The following is a 13,951-nucleotide window of genomic DNA, read 5'->3' as shown; positions in this document are numbered from 1 at the left end:
AACAGCTTTACTGTAACAATATATGACATCTACTACACAAAAACGCTCTCAAAAACGCTAGGCTTGTTTAGAAAACCTCTCTGAACATGCCTAGAATCGCTCTGCAAATCTGCTTCAAAAACCTCTAGCGTTTTGCAGATCTGCTAGAGGTTTTTGGTGTGCACTGGGCCAATGTGTGTTTCCAGCCTATATGTTATGGGACAAATGCATGCAATTCTGCGGTGTTCCCAGCCTTTTGGCTGTGTTGCATAATATGCAGGCTGGCTGCCAAAACGCACACAATGAAAGTCCATGGGAACGCATATGCCATTTCTTTTAAATAGATGCAAATCACTGGGCAGAGAACAGGAAGCGGAAATCTGTCACAGAACTTTGATCTTTTAATTTTTTAAGTGGAAAACGTATACAAAAACGCATGCCACATGCATTCCCAAAGACTTTCCTTATGTGCGTTTTGGCAGCCAGCCTGCATATTATGCAACACTGCCAGCGTCTGCCGAACACTTCCTGTAAATATGCTTGGAAAATGCGTTTGCGTTTTTTTCCTGCGGCCCATAGACTTCTTGTGCTGCATAAAATGCAGCGTTTCAAACTCTGCAAGCGTTTCTGCCATGTGTGCACCCAGCCTGAGTGTTAACTACTTATATACTGTATATTTATAATGAAACATGTTACTATTGTTTTATATGACTTGATTATGGACTGATTATCGGAATCTTATTGACTACTACTATTTACATTTTAATGTCACTTTGCACTTAAAGGAGAACTGTAATGAGAGGTATATGGAGGCTGCCATATTTATTTCCTTTTAAGCAATACCAGTTGCCTGGCTAACTTGCAGATCCTCTGCCTCTAATACTCTTAGCCCTAGACCCTGAACAAGCATGCAGCACATCAGGTGTTTCTGACATTTTTGTCAGATCTGACAAGATTACCAGCAAGCATGTTTCTGGTGTGATTTAGACACTACTGCAGGCAAATAGCTCAGCAGGGCTGCCAGGCAACTGGTATTGCTTAAAAGGAAATCAATATGGCAGCCACCATATACCTCTCACTACAGTTCTCCTTTAAAAGACAGCTATAAATAAAGCAAGTGTTCTAAAACTACAATCCTAGCTACTGTAATAAAAGCTAACTGTCCCTGCGTACTCCTGTCTCTGTGTCCTTGGGCCCCTGCTTTTTCTACTGCGCATGTGCGCAGCACAGACCATTGAGACAAAAGGACGGGGCCAGTTAGCCGGGCGGGTGTGTGCACGGGCAGACAGGTGCGCACACGTGCAGTGGCGGTAATAGACTGCAGCCCGTTTTTAAACGGGCTAAGATGGCTAGTGTACAAATAATGTCTAAGTATTATTTAGTAGCTTTGCAAGTATATTCCTACTTTTCACATTAAAAATAGGAACCAACAGCTGTACTTAGGTTTGTGTAGGTTGTATCTGTATCCATTAACAAAGGAGATTCTTTTTTATTTGAAATGTAACATCACAGCCAGTGCTAGTCTTTGTATCTCAAAATATATATATTTTTTTATAGGAAAACAAAACACTTTAGAATGAAAATCCTGCCCTGGTGCCACGTTCCACTCACAATTTAATAGAAAATGGCCTCAATTCACTAAGCTTATCTCCTGTCTTTAACCATTCTTGCCGCCTCGGCGTGATTGTCACGACCAGGTGGCTGCTGCGTGCTTCTGCGCTCTCTCGCGCACAATCGAGCGCACACCTGCGCACTCCCATGCCGCCCCCGTTATCCCGGAGATCAATGAATGGGAACATAGTTCCCATTCATTAACCTTTTCGGGACCATGTGAATGAGATCCTACGCCGCACTTGTGGCTGTTCTAGCCTGATGCGGCGTAGGATCTACGCCGGCCCGCAATTTCCACTCCCGACGCGATCGTGCGCACCCGGAGGGGGAGATTAAGCTGTCATATGACAGCCGACATCTCCCCCGAGTGATCAGCAGCCATCGCGTATGGCTGCTGATCACACGATCACTACGATCGCCGTCGGATCGTAGTGATCTGTTTGACAGCTGCGGCGGCAGGGGGGGAAAGAAGAGGATCCACTCACCTCCCTGCCGTTCCAGCGACGATCGGCGCCCCCCTCCACTCTGGCCGGCATCTCCGCTTCATCTGACGTCAGCGCCGGGTCCCGGCTTGATGACGTCATCAAGCCGCGACCCGGAACTGCTCGTCAGACAGAACGGAGATGCCGGCCGGAGAAGAGGGTCCCGTGCGGCTCATCGCTGGAGCCTGGAAGGTAAGTGAAGGCTGCGGGCAGAAGGGGGAGGCACAGGCTACCATGGGGGACACCACTCTAGCCAGCCACACACGGGATCCGGCCGCCTGACCCCCCCAAACGCGCGCACCCCCTTCCCGCGCAAAATGACTGGTCCTTAAGGGGGGGTAGGTGGCCGGTCCCGAAAAGGTTAATCTATGTCCCCGACAGAAAAACCGATAGCTTCTTATCAGAGGCCGCAGTCTTTCTTAAAAAAAAAAAAAACCTTTCCCATCTTCCTAATGCTTCCTGGAAACGAGAGTGCTCGCTTCCAGGAGTAAAAAAAACAAAAACTCACTGTGGCCATCTTGTGGCCAAATAGTAAAAACTACATCTACATAGTTATTATTTTATAAAATAAACCCACATTAATACATTTAAAATTAACTGTTTACCTCCCACACCAAAAATTACCCAAATAAAATTTTTACTGAAAAAAAAGTCTAAACTTTTTAAATGTGCATGTGAAGAGGGTATACCACGAACATTTTTAAATTATAAGCTTGTAAATAGTGATGGACGCAAAACTGAAAAAAATTCACCTTTATTTTCAAATAAAATATTGGCAGCATACATTGTGATAGGGACAAAATGTAAATGGTGTAATAACCGAGACAAATGGGCAAATAAAATACATAGGTTTTAATTATGATAGCATGTATTATTTTAAAGCTATAATGGCCGAAAACTGAAAAATAATGAATTTTTTTCTGAAAGAGAACATGTAAAAAAAAAAGTTCCCCCTGGGGGGTACTCACCTCGGGAGGGGGAAACCTCAGGGTCCCAATGAGGCTTCCCTCACCCCTGTAGCTGCAGGCAGTCCAGAGCTGGCTCCCCCGAAGTGTCCCGGAATCCTCCCTTGACAAGCCTGACAAGCGTTGATAAGGGCTGATTTATTTACCTTTTCTGGCTCCAACGGGGGCACTGTTGCAGCTCTCTGCACAGAGATAGGCGAAAATAGCCGATCTCCATCGGATCCTCTCTACTGCGCAGGCGCAGGAGACTTGCGCCTGCGCAGTAGAGCTGCCTGACAGCGATCGGCTATTTAATAAATAGTATGCCATCCACTCATTGTAGATCGGGGTTGGGTCTGCAGCGTCCTGCTGCCAATTAGATCCCCTCTCCCTCTGGTGGCTCCCACTAACATTACCACTCGAGGCCGGCCAGTAACTTCCTGCTTTTGACGTCATGACGCTCTAGCTCCACCCTACACGTTTCGTCCAATAGGACTCATCAGGGGCTAACAAAGGCCAGAGCGTCATTCTTTTTATGTCAATTACACGCAAAGCCGCCTCCTGCCCGCCGGGAACTGCCCAATTGGACGACGCTACTTTCAATGTGCCTCCTCCGTTCACGATACACGCCAGGAGGGCGCTGTCATAACAAATATTAACTACCTTATAAACATATAGATATATATGGATACATTTTACAATCCACACTAAATTTGTATAAAATATTAAAATTATAATTATATAAACCTTATTGCTGTCAAAGTAATTCCGTGCAAAGATGTTCAACTAATTTATATCAGGCTCTGAATGCCACCTAGTGGCAGCATATATATACTTCATTTCAGTGCAAATACATGCATTGATTACTGATAAAATCATGCAGTTGTCTACTCAATCGCAGATATGGCAATTCCTTGTAAAACACCAAATGCCTATCATATACATACTGATAGTTAATAAGTTAAAGAGGAACTCCAGTGAAAATAATGTAATAAAAAAAGTGCTTCATTTTCAGTGTTTGACCATTGTAAAATGTTTTAAATCTCTGATTTACATTATGACATTTATTACAAGGTGACATTATTTTTATCGCCTCCTGGCGCTTGCCTGCGCGCTGCGTTTTTTTTAAAGCGCTTTTCTAAGCGCTGTTTCAGAACAATGAATAAGCTCTGCTTAGAACAGAAAGTGGATCCAAATATTTATAGTAGGGATGATCGTAGTGAGCATTCTACGCTACGCAGGAAATACTCGTAGTTTTCCGCAATTACGCGTAGCTAAACTACGACTACGGAATCAGATTTTAACTACGGAGGCAAATCGTAACTATGCAATACGAAATTACACGTAGTGCGAAACGTAGTTCATGTGGACGTATATGCCCTTATGTGGAAAAATGTCTGCATAAGGGCATTTTCAGACAGTAGCAAGGGCTTATGGGAGCTCAGTCTGGGCAGGAGAAGGAGGAGGTGTTACTAGCCAGAGATTTCAGAGGCAGAGAGGAGGAGGGAGGAGGAGGGGGGAGTGCATTTACACACAGGCAAGCTGATAGCATCTCCAGCCCTCAGCCTGTGACAGTGTGCCAAATAGAACATGGCTGCCCTCAATGGGCCTGATTCACAAAGCGGTGCTAACAGTTAGCACGCTGGTGAAAAGCCCTTTAGTTTAGGTGTGATAAGTTTAGGTGTGATAAGTTTAGGCATGATGGCCTCGATTCACAAAGCGGTGATAACCCAGTTATCACGCCTAAAAGACTTTAGGCGTGATGACCTTTTCACCACTGAGTTATCACCGATTTTTCCTGCTCTTCGCGCGTACGCGCGGCAAGTCCCATAGGGTTTAATGGGAGCTTCGCGCGAAGCGTCGGGTGTTGCGCGCGCACTTACGCGCGTACGCGTGGCAACTTCGCGCGAGTTTCTTCTTATCATGCCTAAAGTGACTTTAGGCGTGATAAGGGCCTTTTCACCATGGTGCTAACACTTTGCACCGCTTTGTGAATCGAGCCCGATAAGTTTAGGCGTGATAAGTTTAGGCATGATAGGTTTAGATCGCACGCAAAGTCCACCGCACGTAAAGTAGCGCCATTAAACTCTATACGAAATGCACCAGACTTTGCTAGCGCAAAACTTTTGATCAGCTGTGCACTGCGGTGCTAACGCAGTTGGTGCTTAAACTTTATCGGGCCTGATTCACAAAGCGGTGCTAACAGTTAGCACCCTGGTGAAAAGCCCTTTATCATGCCTAAACTCAGTTTAGGCATGATAAGTTTAGGTGTGATAAGTTTAGGTGTGATAAGTTTAGGCATGATAAGTTTAGGTGTGATAAGTTTAGGCATGATAAGTTTAAGCACCAACTGCGTTAGCACCGCAGTACACAGCTGATCAAAAGTTTTGCGGTAGCAAAGTCTGGTGCACTTCGCATAGAGTTTATTGGCGCTGCTTTGCGTGCGGGACTTTGCATGCTATCTACACTTATCTAAACTTAGCATGCCTAAACTTATCACACCTAAACTTATCACACCTAAACTTATCACGCCTAAACTGGCTTTTCACCAGCGTGGTGCAATGGTTATCACGCCTAAAGTCTCTAACTGGGTTAGCACCGCTTTGTGAATCGAGCCCATCATGCCTAAACTTATCACACCTAAACTTATCATGCCTAAACTTATCACACCTAGGCCTCGATTCACCAAGCGGTGATAACTCAGTTATCACGCCTAAAGGACTTTAGGCGTGATGACCTTTTCACCACTGAGTTATCACCGCTTTTTCCTGCTCTTCGCGCGAAGTTACCGCGCGAACGCGCGTTCGCGCGTACGCGCGTGAGAGCGCGCGCAAAGTCCCATAGGGTTTAATGGGAGCTTCGCGCGAAGCGTCGGGTGCTGCGCGCGCACTTACGCGCCTACGCGCGAACGCGTGTACGCGCGGTAACTTCGCGCGAAGCCCTTCTTATCATGCCTAAACTGAGTTTAGGCGTGATAAGGGCCTTTTCACCACGGTGCTAACACTTTGCACCGCTTTGTGAATCAAGCCCCTAAACTTATCATGCCTAAACTGAGTTTAGGCGTGATAAAGGGCTTTTCACCAGGGTGCTAACTGTTAGCACCACTTTGTGAATCAGGCCCCAACTGCGTTAGCACCGCAGTGCACAGCTGATCAAAAGTTTTGCGCTAGCAAAGTCTGGTGCACTTCGCATAGAGTTTAATGGCGCTGCTTTGCGTGCGGGACTTTGCACGCTATCTACACTTATCTAAACTTAGCATGCCTAAACTTATCACACCTAAACTTATCACACCTAAACTTATCACGCCTAAACTGGCTTTTCACCAGTGTGGTGCAAAGGTTATCATGCCTAAAGTCTTTTAGGTGTGATAACTGAGTTATCACCGCTTTGTGAATCAGGCCCCTCGGCCTCGATTCACCAAGCGGTGATAACTCAGTTATCACGCCTAAAGGACTTTAGGCGTGATGACCTTTTCACCACTGAGTTATCACCGCTTTTTCCTGCTCTTCGCGCGAAGTTACCGCGCGTTCGCGCGTACGCGCGTGAGAGCGCGCGCAAAGTCCCATAGGGTTTAATGGGAGCTTCGCGCGAAGCGTCGGGTGCTGCGCGCGCACTTACGCGCCTACGCGCGAACGCGTGTACGCGCGGTAACTTCGCGCGAAGCCCTTCTTATCATGCCTAAACTGAGTTTAGGCGTGATAAGGGCCTTTTCACCACGGTGCTAACACTTTGCACCGCTTGGTGAATCGAGCCCCTCATGTCTAAACTTATCACACCTAAACTTATCATGCCTAAACTTATCTCACCTAGGGCCTGATTCACAAAGCGGTGCTAACAGTTAGCACCCTGGTGAAAAGCCCTTTATCATGCCTAAACTCAGTTTAGGCATGATAAGTTTAGGTGTGATAAGTTTAGGTGTGATAAGTTTAGGCATGATAAGTTTAGGTGTGATAAGTTTAGGCATGCTAAGTTTAAGCGCCAACTGCGTTAGCACCGCAGTGCACAGCTGATCAAAAGTTTTACGCTAGCAAAGACTGGTGCACTTTGTATAAAGTTTAATGGCGCTGCTTTGCGTGCGGGACTTTGCAAGCGATCTAAACTTATCTAAACTTAGCATGCCTAAACTTATCACACCTAAACTTATCACACCTAAACTTATCACGCCTAAACTGGCTTTTCACCAGCATGGTGCAATGGTTATCATGCCTAAAGTCTTTTAGGCATGCTAACTGGGTTAGCACCGCTTTGTGAATCGAGCCCCTAAACTTATCACACCTAGGGCTCGATTCACAAAGCGGTGCTAACCCAGTTAGCATGCCTAAAAGACTTTAGGCATGATAACCATTGCACCATGCTGGTGAAAAGCCAGTTTAGGCGTGATAAGTTTAGGTGTGATAAGTTTAGGTGTGATAAGTTTAGGCATGCTAAGTTTAGATAAGTTTAGATCGCTTGCAAAGTCCCGCACGCAAAGCAGCGCCATTAAACTTTATACGAAGTGCACCAGTCTTTGCTAGAGTAAAACTTTTGATCAGCTGTGCACTGCGGTGCTAACGCAGTTGGCGCTTAAACTTAGCATGCCTAAACTTATCACACCTAAACTTATCATGCCTAAACTGAGTTTAGGCATGATAAAGGGCTTTTCACCAGGGTGCTAACTGTTAGCACCGCTTTGTGAATCGAGCCCATCATGCCTAAACTGAGTTTAGGCATGATAAAGGGCTTTTCACCAGCGTGCTAACTGTTAGCACCGCTTTGTAAATCAGGCCCATTGGGCTCGATTCACCAAGCGGTGCAAAGTGTTAGCACCGTGGTGAAAAGGCCCTTATCACGCCTAAAGTCACTTTAGGCATGATAAGAAGAAACTCGCGCGAAGTTGCCGCGCGCAAAGTTTTGCGCGCGCAACCGCGCGCGTGCGCGCGCAGCGTCCCCGCTTCGCGCGAAGCTCCCATTAAGCCCTATGGGACTTTGCGCGCGCTCTCACGCGCGAACGCGCGAACGCGCGTTCGCGCGGTAACTTCGCGCGAAGAGCAGGAAAAAGCGGTGATAACTCAGTGGTGAAAAGGTCATCACGCCTAAAGTCTTTTAGGCGTGATAACTGGGTTATCACCGCTTGGTGAATCGAGCCCATTATGTCTAAACTTATCACACCTAAACTTATCACACCTAAACTTATCACACCTAAACTTATCACACCTAAACTTATCACGCCTAAACTGGCTTTTCACCAGCATGGTGCAATGGTTATCATGCCTAAAGTCTTTTAGGCATGCTAACTGGGTTAGCACCGCTTTGTGAATCGAGCCCCTAAACTTATCGGGCCTGATTCACAAAGCGGTGCTAACAGTTAGCACCCTGGTGAAAAGCCCTTTATCATGCCTAAATTCAGTTTAGGCATGATAAGTTTAGGTGTGATAAGTTTAGGGGCTCGATTCACCAAGCGGTGCAAAGTGTTAGCACCGTAGTGAAAAGGCCCTTATCACGCCTAAACTCAGTTTAGGCATGATAAGAAGGGCTTCGCGCGAAGTTACCGCGCGTACGCGCGTAAGTGCGCGCGCAGCACCCGACGCTTCGCGCGAAGCTCCCATTAAACCCTATGGGACTTTGCGCGCGCTCTCACTTCGCGCGAAGAGCAGGAAAAAGCGGTGATAACTCAGTGGTGAAAAGGTCATCACGCCTAAAGTCCTTTAGGCGTGATAACTGAGTTATCACCGCTTGGTGAATCGAGGCCTAGGTGTGATAAGTTTAGGCATGATGGGCCTGATTCACAAAGCGGTGATAACTCAGTTATCACGCCTAAAAGACTTTAAGGGCTCGATTCACAAAGCGGTGCTAACCCAGTTAGAGACTTTAGGCATGATAACCTTTGCACCACACTGGTGAAAAGCCAGTTTAGGTGTGATAAGTTTAGGTGTGATAAGTTTAGGCATGCTAAGTTTAGATAAGTGTAGATAGCGTGCAAAGTCCCGCACGCAAAGCAGCGCCATTAAACTCTATGCGAAGCGTACCAGACTTTGCTAGCGCAAAACTTTTGATCAGCTGTGCACTGCGGTGCTAACGCAGTTGGCGCTTAAACTTATCACACCTAAACTTATCACACCTAAACTTATCATGCCTAAACTGAGTTTAGGCATGATAAAGGGCTTTTCACCACGGTGCTAACTGTTAGCACCGCTTTGTGAATCAGGCCCGATAAGTTTAAGCACCATGGGCTTGATTCACAAAAGGGTGCTAACGGTTAGCACGGCCGTTTTCGCGCGAATTTTCGCATTGCGCGCGATTGTGAATTTTCGCGCGAAACGATAACGTTTTCACGCGCAATCACGAATGTTACCGCAAAATCGATATCGTTTTCGCGTGAAAATTCGCATTTGCGTGCAAAAACGTTATCGTTTCGCGCGAAAATTCGCGATCGCGCGCAATGCGAAAATGCGAAAACGGCCGTGCTAACAGTTAGCACTTTTTTGTGAATCAAGCCCCAACTGCGTTAACACCGCAGTGCACAGCTGATCAAAAGTTTTACGCTAGCAAAGACTGGTGCACTTCGTATAAAGTTTAATGGCGCTGCTTTGCGTGCGGGACTTTGCAAGCGATCTAAACTTATCTAAACTTAGCAAGCCTAAACTTATCACACCTAAATTTATCATGCCTAAACTTATCAAACTGGCTTTTCACCAGAGTGGTGCAATGGTTATCATGCCTAAAATCTCTAACTGGGTTAGCACCGCTTTGTGAATCGAGCCCATCATGCCTAAACTTATCACACCTAAACTTATCACCCCTAAACTTATCATGCCTAAACTTATCATGCCTAAACGTATCATGTCTAAACTTATCACACCTAAACTTATCACGCCTAAACTTATCATGCCTATCATGCCTAAGCTTTTCACCAGCATGCTAACTGTTAGCAGCGCTTTGTGAATCAGGCCCAGAGTCCGAACTTGGCACATTTTCCCGGTTCGGACAGAAACATATAGGCTATTTGCTGCTTCAGCAACCCCTGTTTTGATCGGCACTGAGGCGTAATACTCGCGTGTCCCATCGCTGATCGCCACTGGTTGGTCCCTCCTACACTGCCGGTGGCTGGCATAACCATGGGGATCTCCACTGGGCTGCAAAAGACCAATGGGAATCCTCAGCAACAGGGAGAATTCTCATTGGTTTATGGTTGACCAATGAAAATTCTCCCTGTTGCTAGAGAGAATTGGCCTGATGCTGGGTACACATGCTGCGATTTCCCACCCGATCCGCGGGATCGAGCGGGATCGTTCGATTATTTCCAACATGTTCGATCGAACATGTTGGAAATAATTGAATCAATCCTGATCGAGCGGGAAATCGCAACGTGTGTACTCAGCATAATGCAGCCTATGGAGAGCCCCATGCTCCAGCCGGCCTCTGGGCTGAATATAGATGGGTCGAGCGGTGGCGGTGGGACAGGTGGGCGGGGCTGTGGACGTGATAGATGCAGGAGTGGATGGGCAAATGAGCGGAAGTGGAGCGAATGGGGAAATTGTTGCAAGTGGATTTCAAACGGATGGACCGCATCCACCTAGCGCATGTGCTTACCGTTTCTGTTTTGCATCCACTCTAGTGTAAACCAGCCCTTACTTAATACACTGTCCCCTCTGGACTACACTGCATAGTGAAAACAGAATGAAACATGTGCAGAAAATTCCAAACATAAAGGAGAACTGTAGTGAGAGGTATATGGAGGCTGCCATATTTATTTCCTTTTAAGCAATACCAGTTGCCTGGCAGCCCTGCTGAGCTATTTTCCTGCAGTAGTGTGAATCACACCAGGAATGAGCATGCAGCTAATCTTGTCAGATCTGACAAAATTGTCAGAAACACCTGATCTGCTGCACGCTTGTTCAGGGGCCATGGCTGAAAATATTAGAGGCAGAGGGTCAGCACGATAGCCAGGCAACTGGCATTGCTTAAATGGAAATAAATATGGTAGCCTCTGTACACCTCTCTCTCCAGTTAGTTCTCTTTAAAGAGGAACTCCAGTGAAAATAATGTAATAAAAAAGTGCTTCATTTTTACAATAATTATGTATAAATGATTTAGTCAGTGTTTGCCCATTGTAAAATCTTTTAAATCCCTAATTTATTTACATTCTGACATTTATTACATGGTGACATTTTTACTGTTGGCAGGTGCTGTAGCTGCTGCATGCTTTTTTGGCAGTTGGAAACAGCTGTAAACAGCTATTTCCCACAATGCAACAAGGTTCACAGACAGGAAACTGCCAGGAGTACCACGGTCTTCAGAGTTTCTTGTGGGAGGGGTTTCACCAAAATATCAGCCATACAGCGCCCCCTGATGATCTGTTTGAGAAAAGGAATAGACTTCTCCTGTAAAAGGGGGTATCAGCTACTGATTGGGATAAGGTTCAATTCTTGGTCGGAGTTTCTCTTTAAAGAGAACCCGAGGTGGCCTTGTATTACGTTAGTGGGGCACAGAGGCTGGTTGGGCACACTAACACCAGCCTCTGTTGCCCCATCGTGTGTCTCAAAGACCCCCCTGCTCGCCGCTATACTCCCCGCAGTGCTGGCGACACGCAGCGCGTCGCCAGCACAATGTTTACTCTAGCGCTGTCTGTCAGCGCCGCTCCCACGCCTCCTCCGCATCGCCGCTACCCGCCCTCGTCCCTTCCCTCCAATCAGCGGGAGGGAAGGGACGAGGGCGGGTAGCGGCGATGCGGGGGAGGCGGCGGAGCGGCGCTGACAGACAGCGCTAGAGTAAACATTGTGCTGGCGACACGCTGCGTGTCGCCAGCACTGCGGGGGTATAGCGGCGAGCAGGGGGGTCTTTGAGACACACGATGGGGCAACAGAGGCTGGTGTTAGTGTGACCAACCAGCCTCTGTGCCCCACTTACGTAATACAAGGCCACCTCGGGTTCTCTTTAAGTTTGCATTATTGATTTGATCAGTTTGATCTAGACCCGAGGCTCACCTCAGGTACACTTTTATGCTGATTTTAGTTTAAATTGTATAGATAATTCACAGGTGTCTAATTGTGAACTTTTTTGTTAATGAACAGGTCCTGATAGACTTTGGCCACGAGATTATGAGCCGGATAGAGAACGTGCACGCCCCTATGGAACAGGTAAGAGACAATTATTTTTATTCTAAGAACGCTATTTAAAAGGTGTTAATATATACGGAAGTAATTACCGATAACTGATAATCAGTATTATTGTGCATTTACCATAGCTCCCAACTGTCCCTGTTTTGGAGGGACAGTGCCTCTTTTTGAAACCTTTACCTCTGTCCCTCTTTCTGCCACGGCTGTCCCTCTTTCAGGACTCAGGCACAGATCTTCTACTGAAAATTGAGTTTAACCTCTTGAGGACCACAGTGCTAAACCCCCCTAAAGACCAGGCTAATTTTTTCAAAATAGGCCAAGCTGCAGGGCCGCACAACACAGCACACAAGTGATTCCCCTCCCCCCTTTTCTCCCCACCAACAGAGCTTTCTGTTGGTGGGGCCTGATCGCCCACCAGTTGTTTGTTTATTTTTTTACAAATATTTATTGTAATTTATTTTTAATAAATATACATATATTTTTTCTCCCTCTCCCTCCCCCTCCCTCCCCCGCTAGCCAATCACGGCGATCGGCTGTCATAGGCTTCAGCCTATGAGAGCCGATCGCTCTCTTGTGCCCCAGGGGGACAGCTGTGTCCCCAGTACAGTGCTGCCGTGAATCGCAGCGCTGTACTACGTAAAAAGACGGCGGTTTCACCGTCTAACAGTCTCCGAGCGGCGATCACGATCTCCTGCAATAGCCGGCCCCAGGACTTGATGCCAATGGGCATTAGGCAGTCCTGGTGTGACACCCATTGGCGTGACGTGGTCTTTAGGTAGTTCATTGACTCTAAACGTTATTCCCAACCTTTAAATTGATATATTTCTTATTTGCAAATGTCTATATCAGTGATGCGCCTTTCAGAGGCCGAGTGCCCAAACTGCAACCCAAAATCCACTTATTTATCACAGAGTGCTAACACGGCAATTTATATTGAAAACGGTGGTTTTAGTTAAGAAAAATCCGCTCATAAGTTAAAGGTCACTTGACTCTAAATTTAAAATGCAGCAATTACCCCCGCGTATGAAATTCAGAAATTACTGATTGCTCAAGCATGCTTCTCTCTCTCTGTCTGATTACCTCTGGATGGACCTATGTAAGGGTTCCTCCTGTAGCGTGTTCTGTCCATTGCAGTTCTGGCTTGTCTGCCTGCATTCGGTTGTGCAATCGCAATGAGTCACATTGTCATTTGCAATCGCTCTGCAGTTCTGGGCAGCTCAGGATGCTGTCATCATTCCACCAATTGCTTGCTGCAGCTGAGCTGCGGCCAGATAGCCCTGGATTTCCTGCAGGCCTATGGGAATCATTTACATTCACAACCAGCTAGCAAATGGTAATAAAGCCAGCTCAGGATTAAATGATTACCATTCAGCTGTGTGGAAATGTGTATGCTTGCATCCATTGGTCGATGCCGGCATAAAAGTATGTCTCCCCTTTTAGACCTCGCCCATCATAGCGGTCAGTACGCTGTCTGCCGGGCACTGTGCTATTAGTTACGTTCTTTCCTGTAGTCTTGCCTGTGTGGATGCTTGCTGGTGACTGGTTGTTAGCCAGCTTGCTCTGCTTCTGTGGACATGACTGTGAGCTGCGGTTGCTACTAGTTACGCTCCAATCTATAGTCCGGTCTTGTACCTGTCAGAATGCTTGCTATCGCAAAGGCATCGCAACATCGCACTGCGCTGCCATTGTATCTTATTTGTAGCGATATCGGAAGCCCAGAGCTGCAGTTGTTCTGGGCAACCTGTGTAGCCACTTCCATTATTCAGCTACCAGCTTTGTTGTTCTGGGTGGTCAAAGTATAACCCCCAAGCATTACACTTGTGATTTGTAAACAGACAAA

At 46.6% G+C, this 13,951-nt stretch overlaps 1 protein-coding gene across 4 annotated transcripts in view; it reads left to right on the top strand.

The window, feature by feature from the left end:
• The window catches only part of LOC137521951 (zonadhesin-like), a 173,262-nt gene that overhangs the window by 21,819 nt on the left and 137,492 nt on the right, over positions 1 to 13,951 (top strand). For all 4 annotated transcript variants that reach the window (XM_068241908.1, XM_068241910.1, XM_068241909.1 and 1 more), the window contains exon 4: positions 12,067 to 12,132. In XM_068241908.1, the coding sequence (XP_068098009.1) occupies positions 12,067 to 12,132 (66 nt within the window). The remainder of the gene's footprint in view (positions 1 to 12,066; positions 12,133 to 13,951) is intronic.

Source organism: Hyperolius riggenbachi, chromosome 6 (assembly GCF_040937935.1).
Source record: "Hyperolius riggenbachi isolate aHypRig1 chromosome 6, aHypRig1.pri, whole genome shotgun sequence".
Classification (NCBI taxonomy): Eukaryota; Metazoa; Chordata; class Amphibia; order Anura; family Hyperoliidae; genus Hyperolius; species Hyperolius riggenbachi.
Note: the sequence above shows the minus strand (reverse complement) of the source record. Positions and strands in the feature narration are given on the sequence as shown.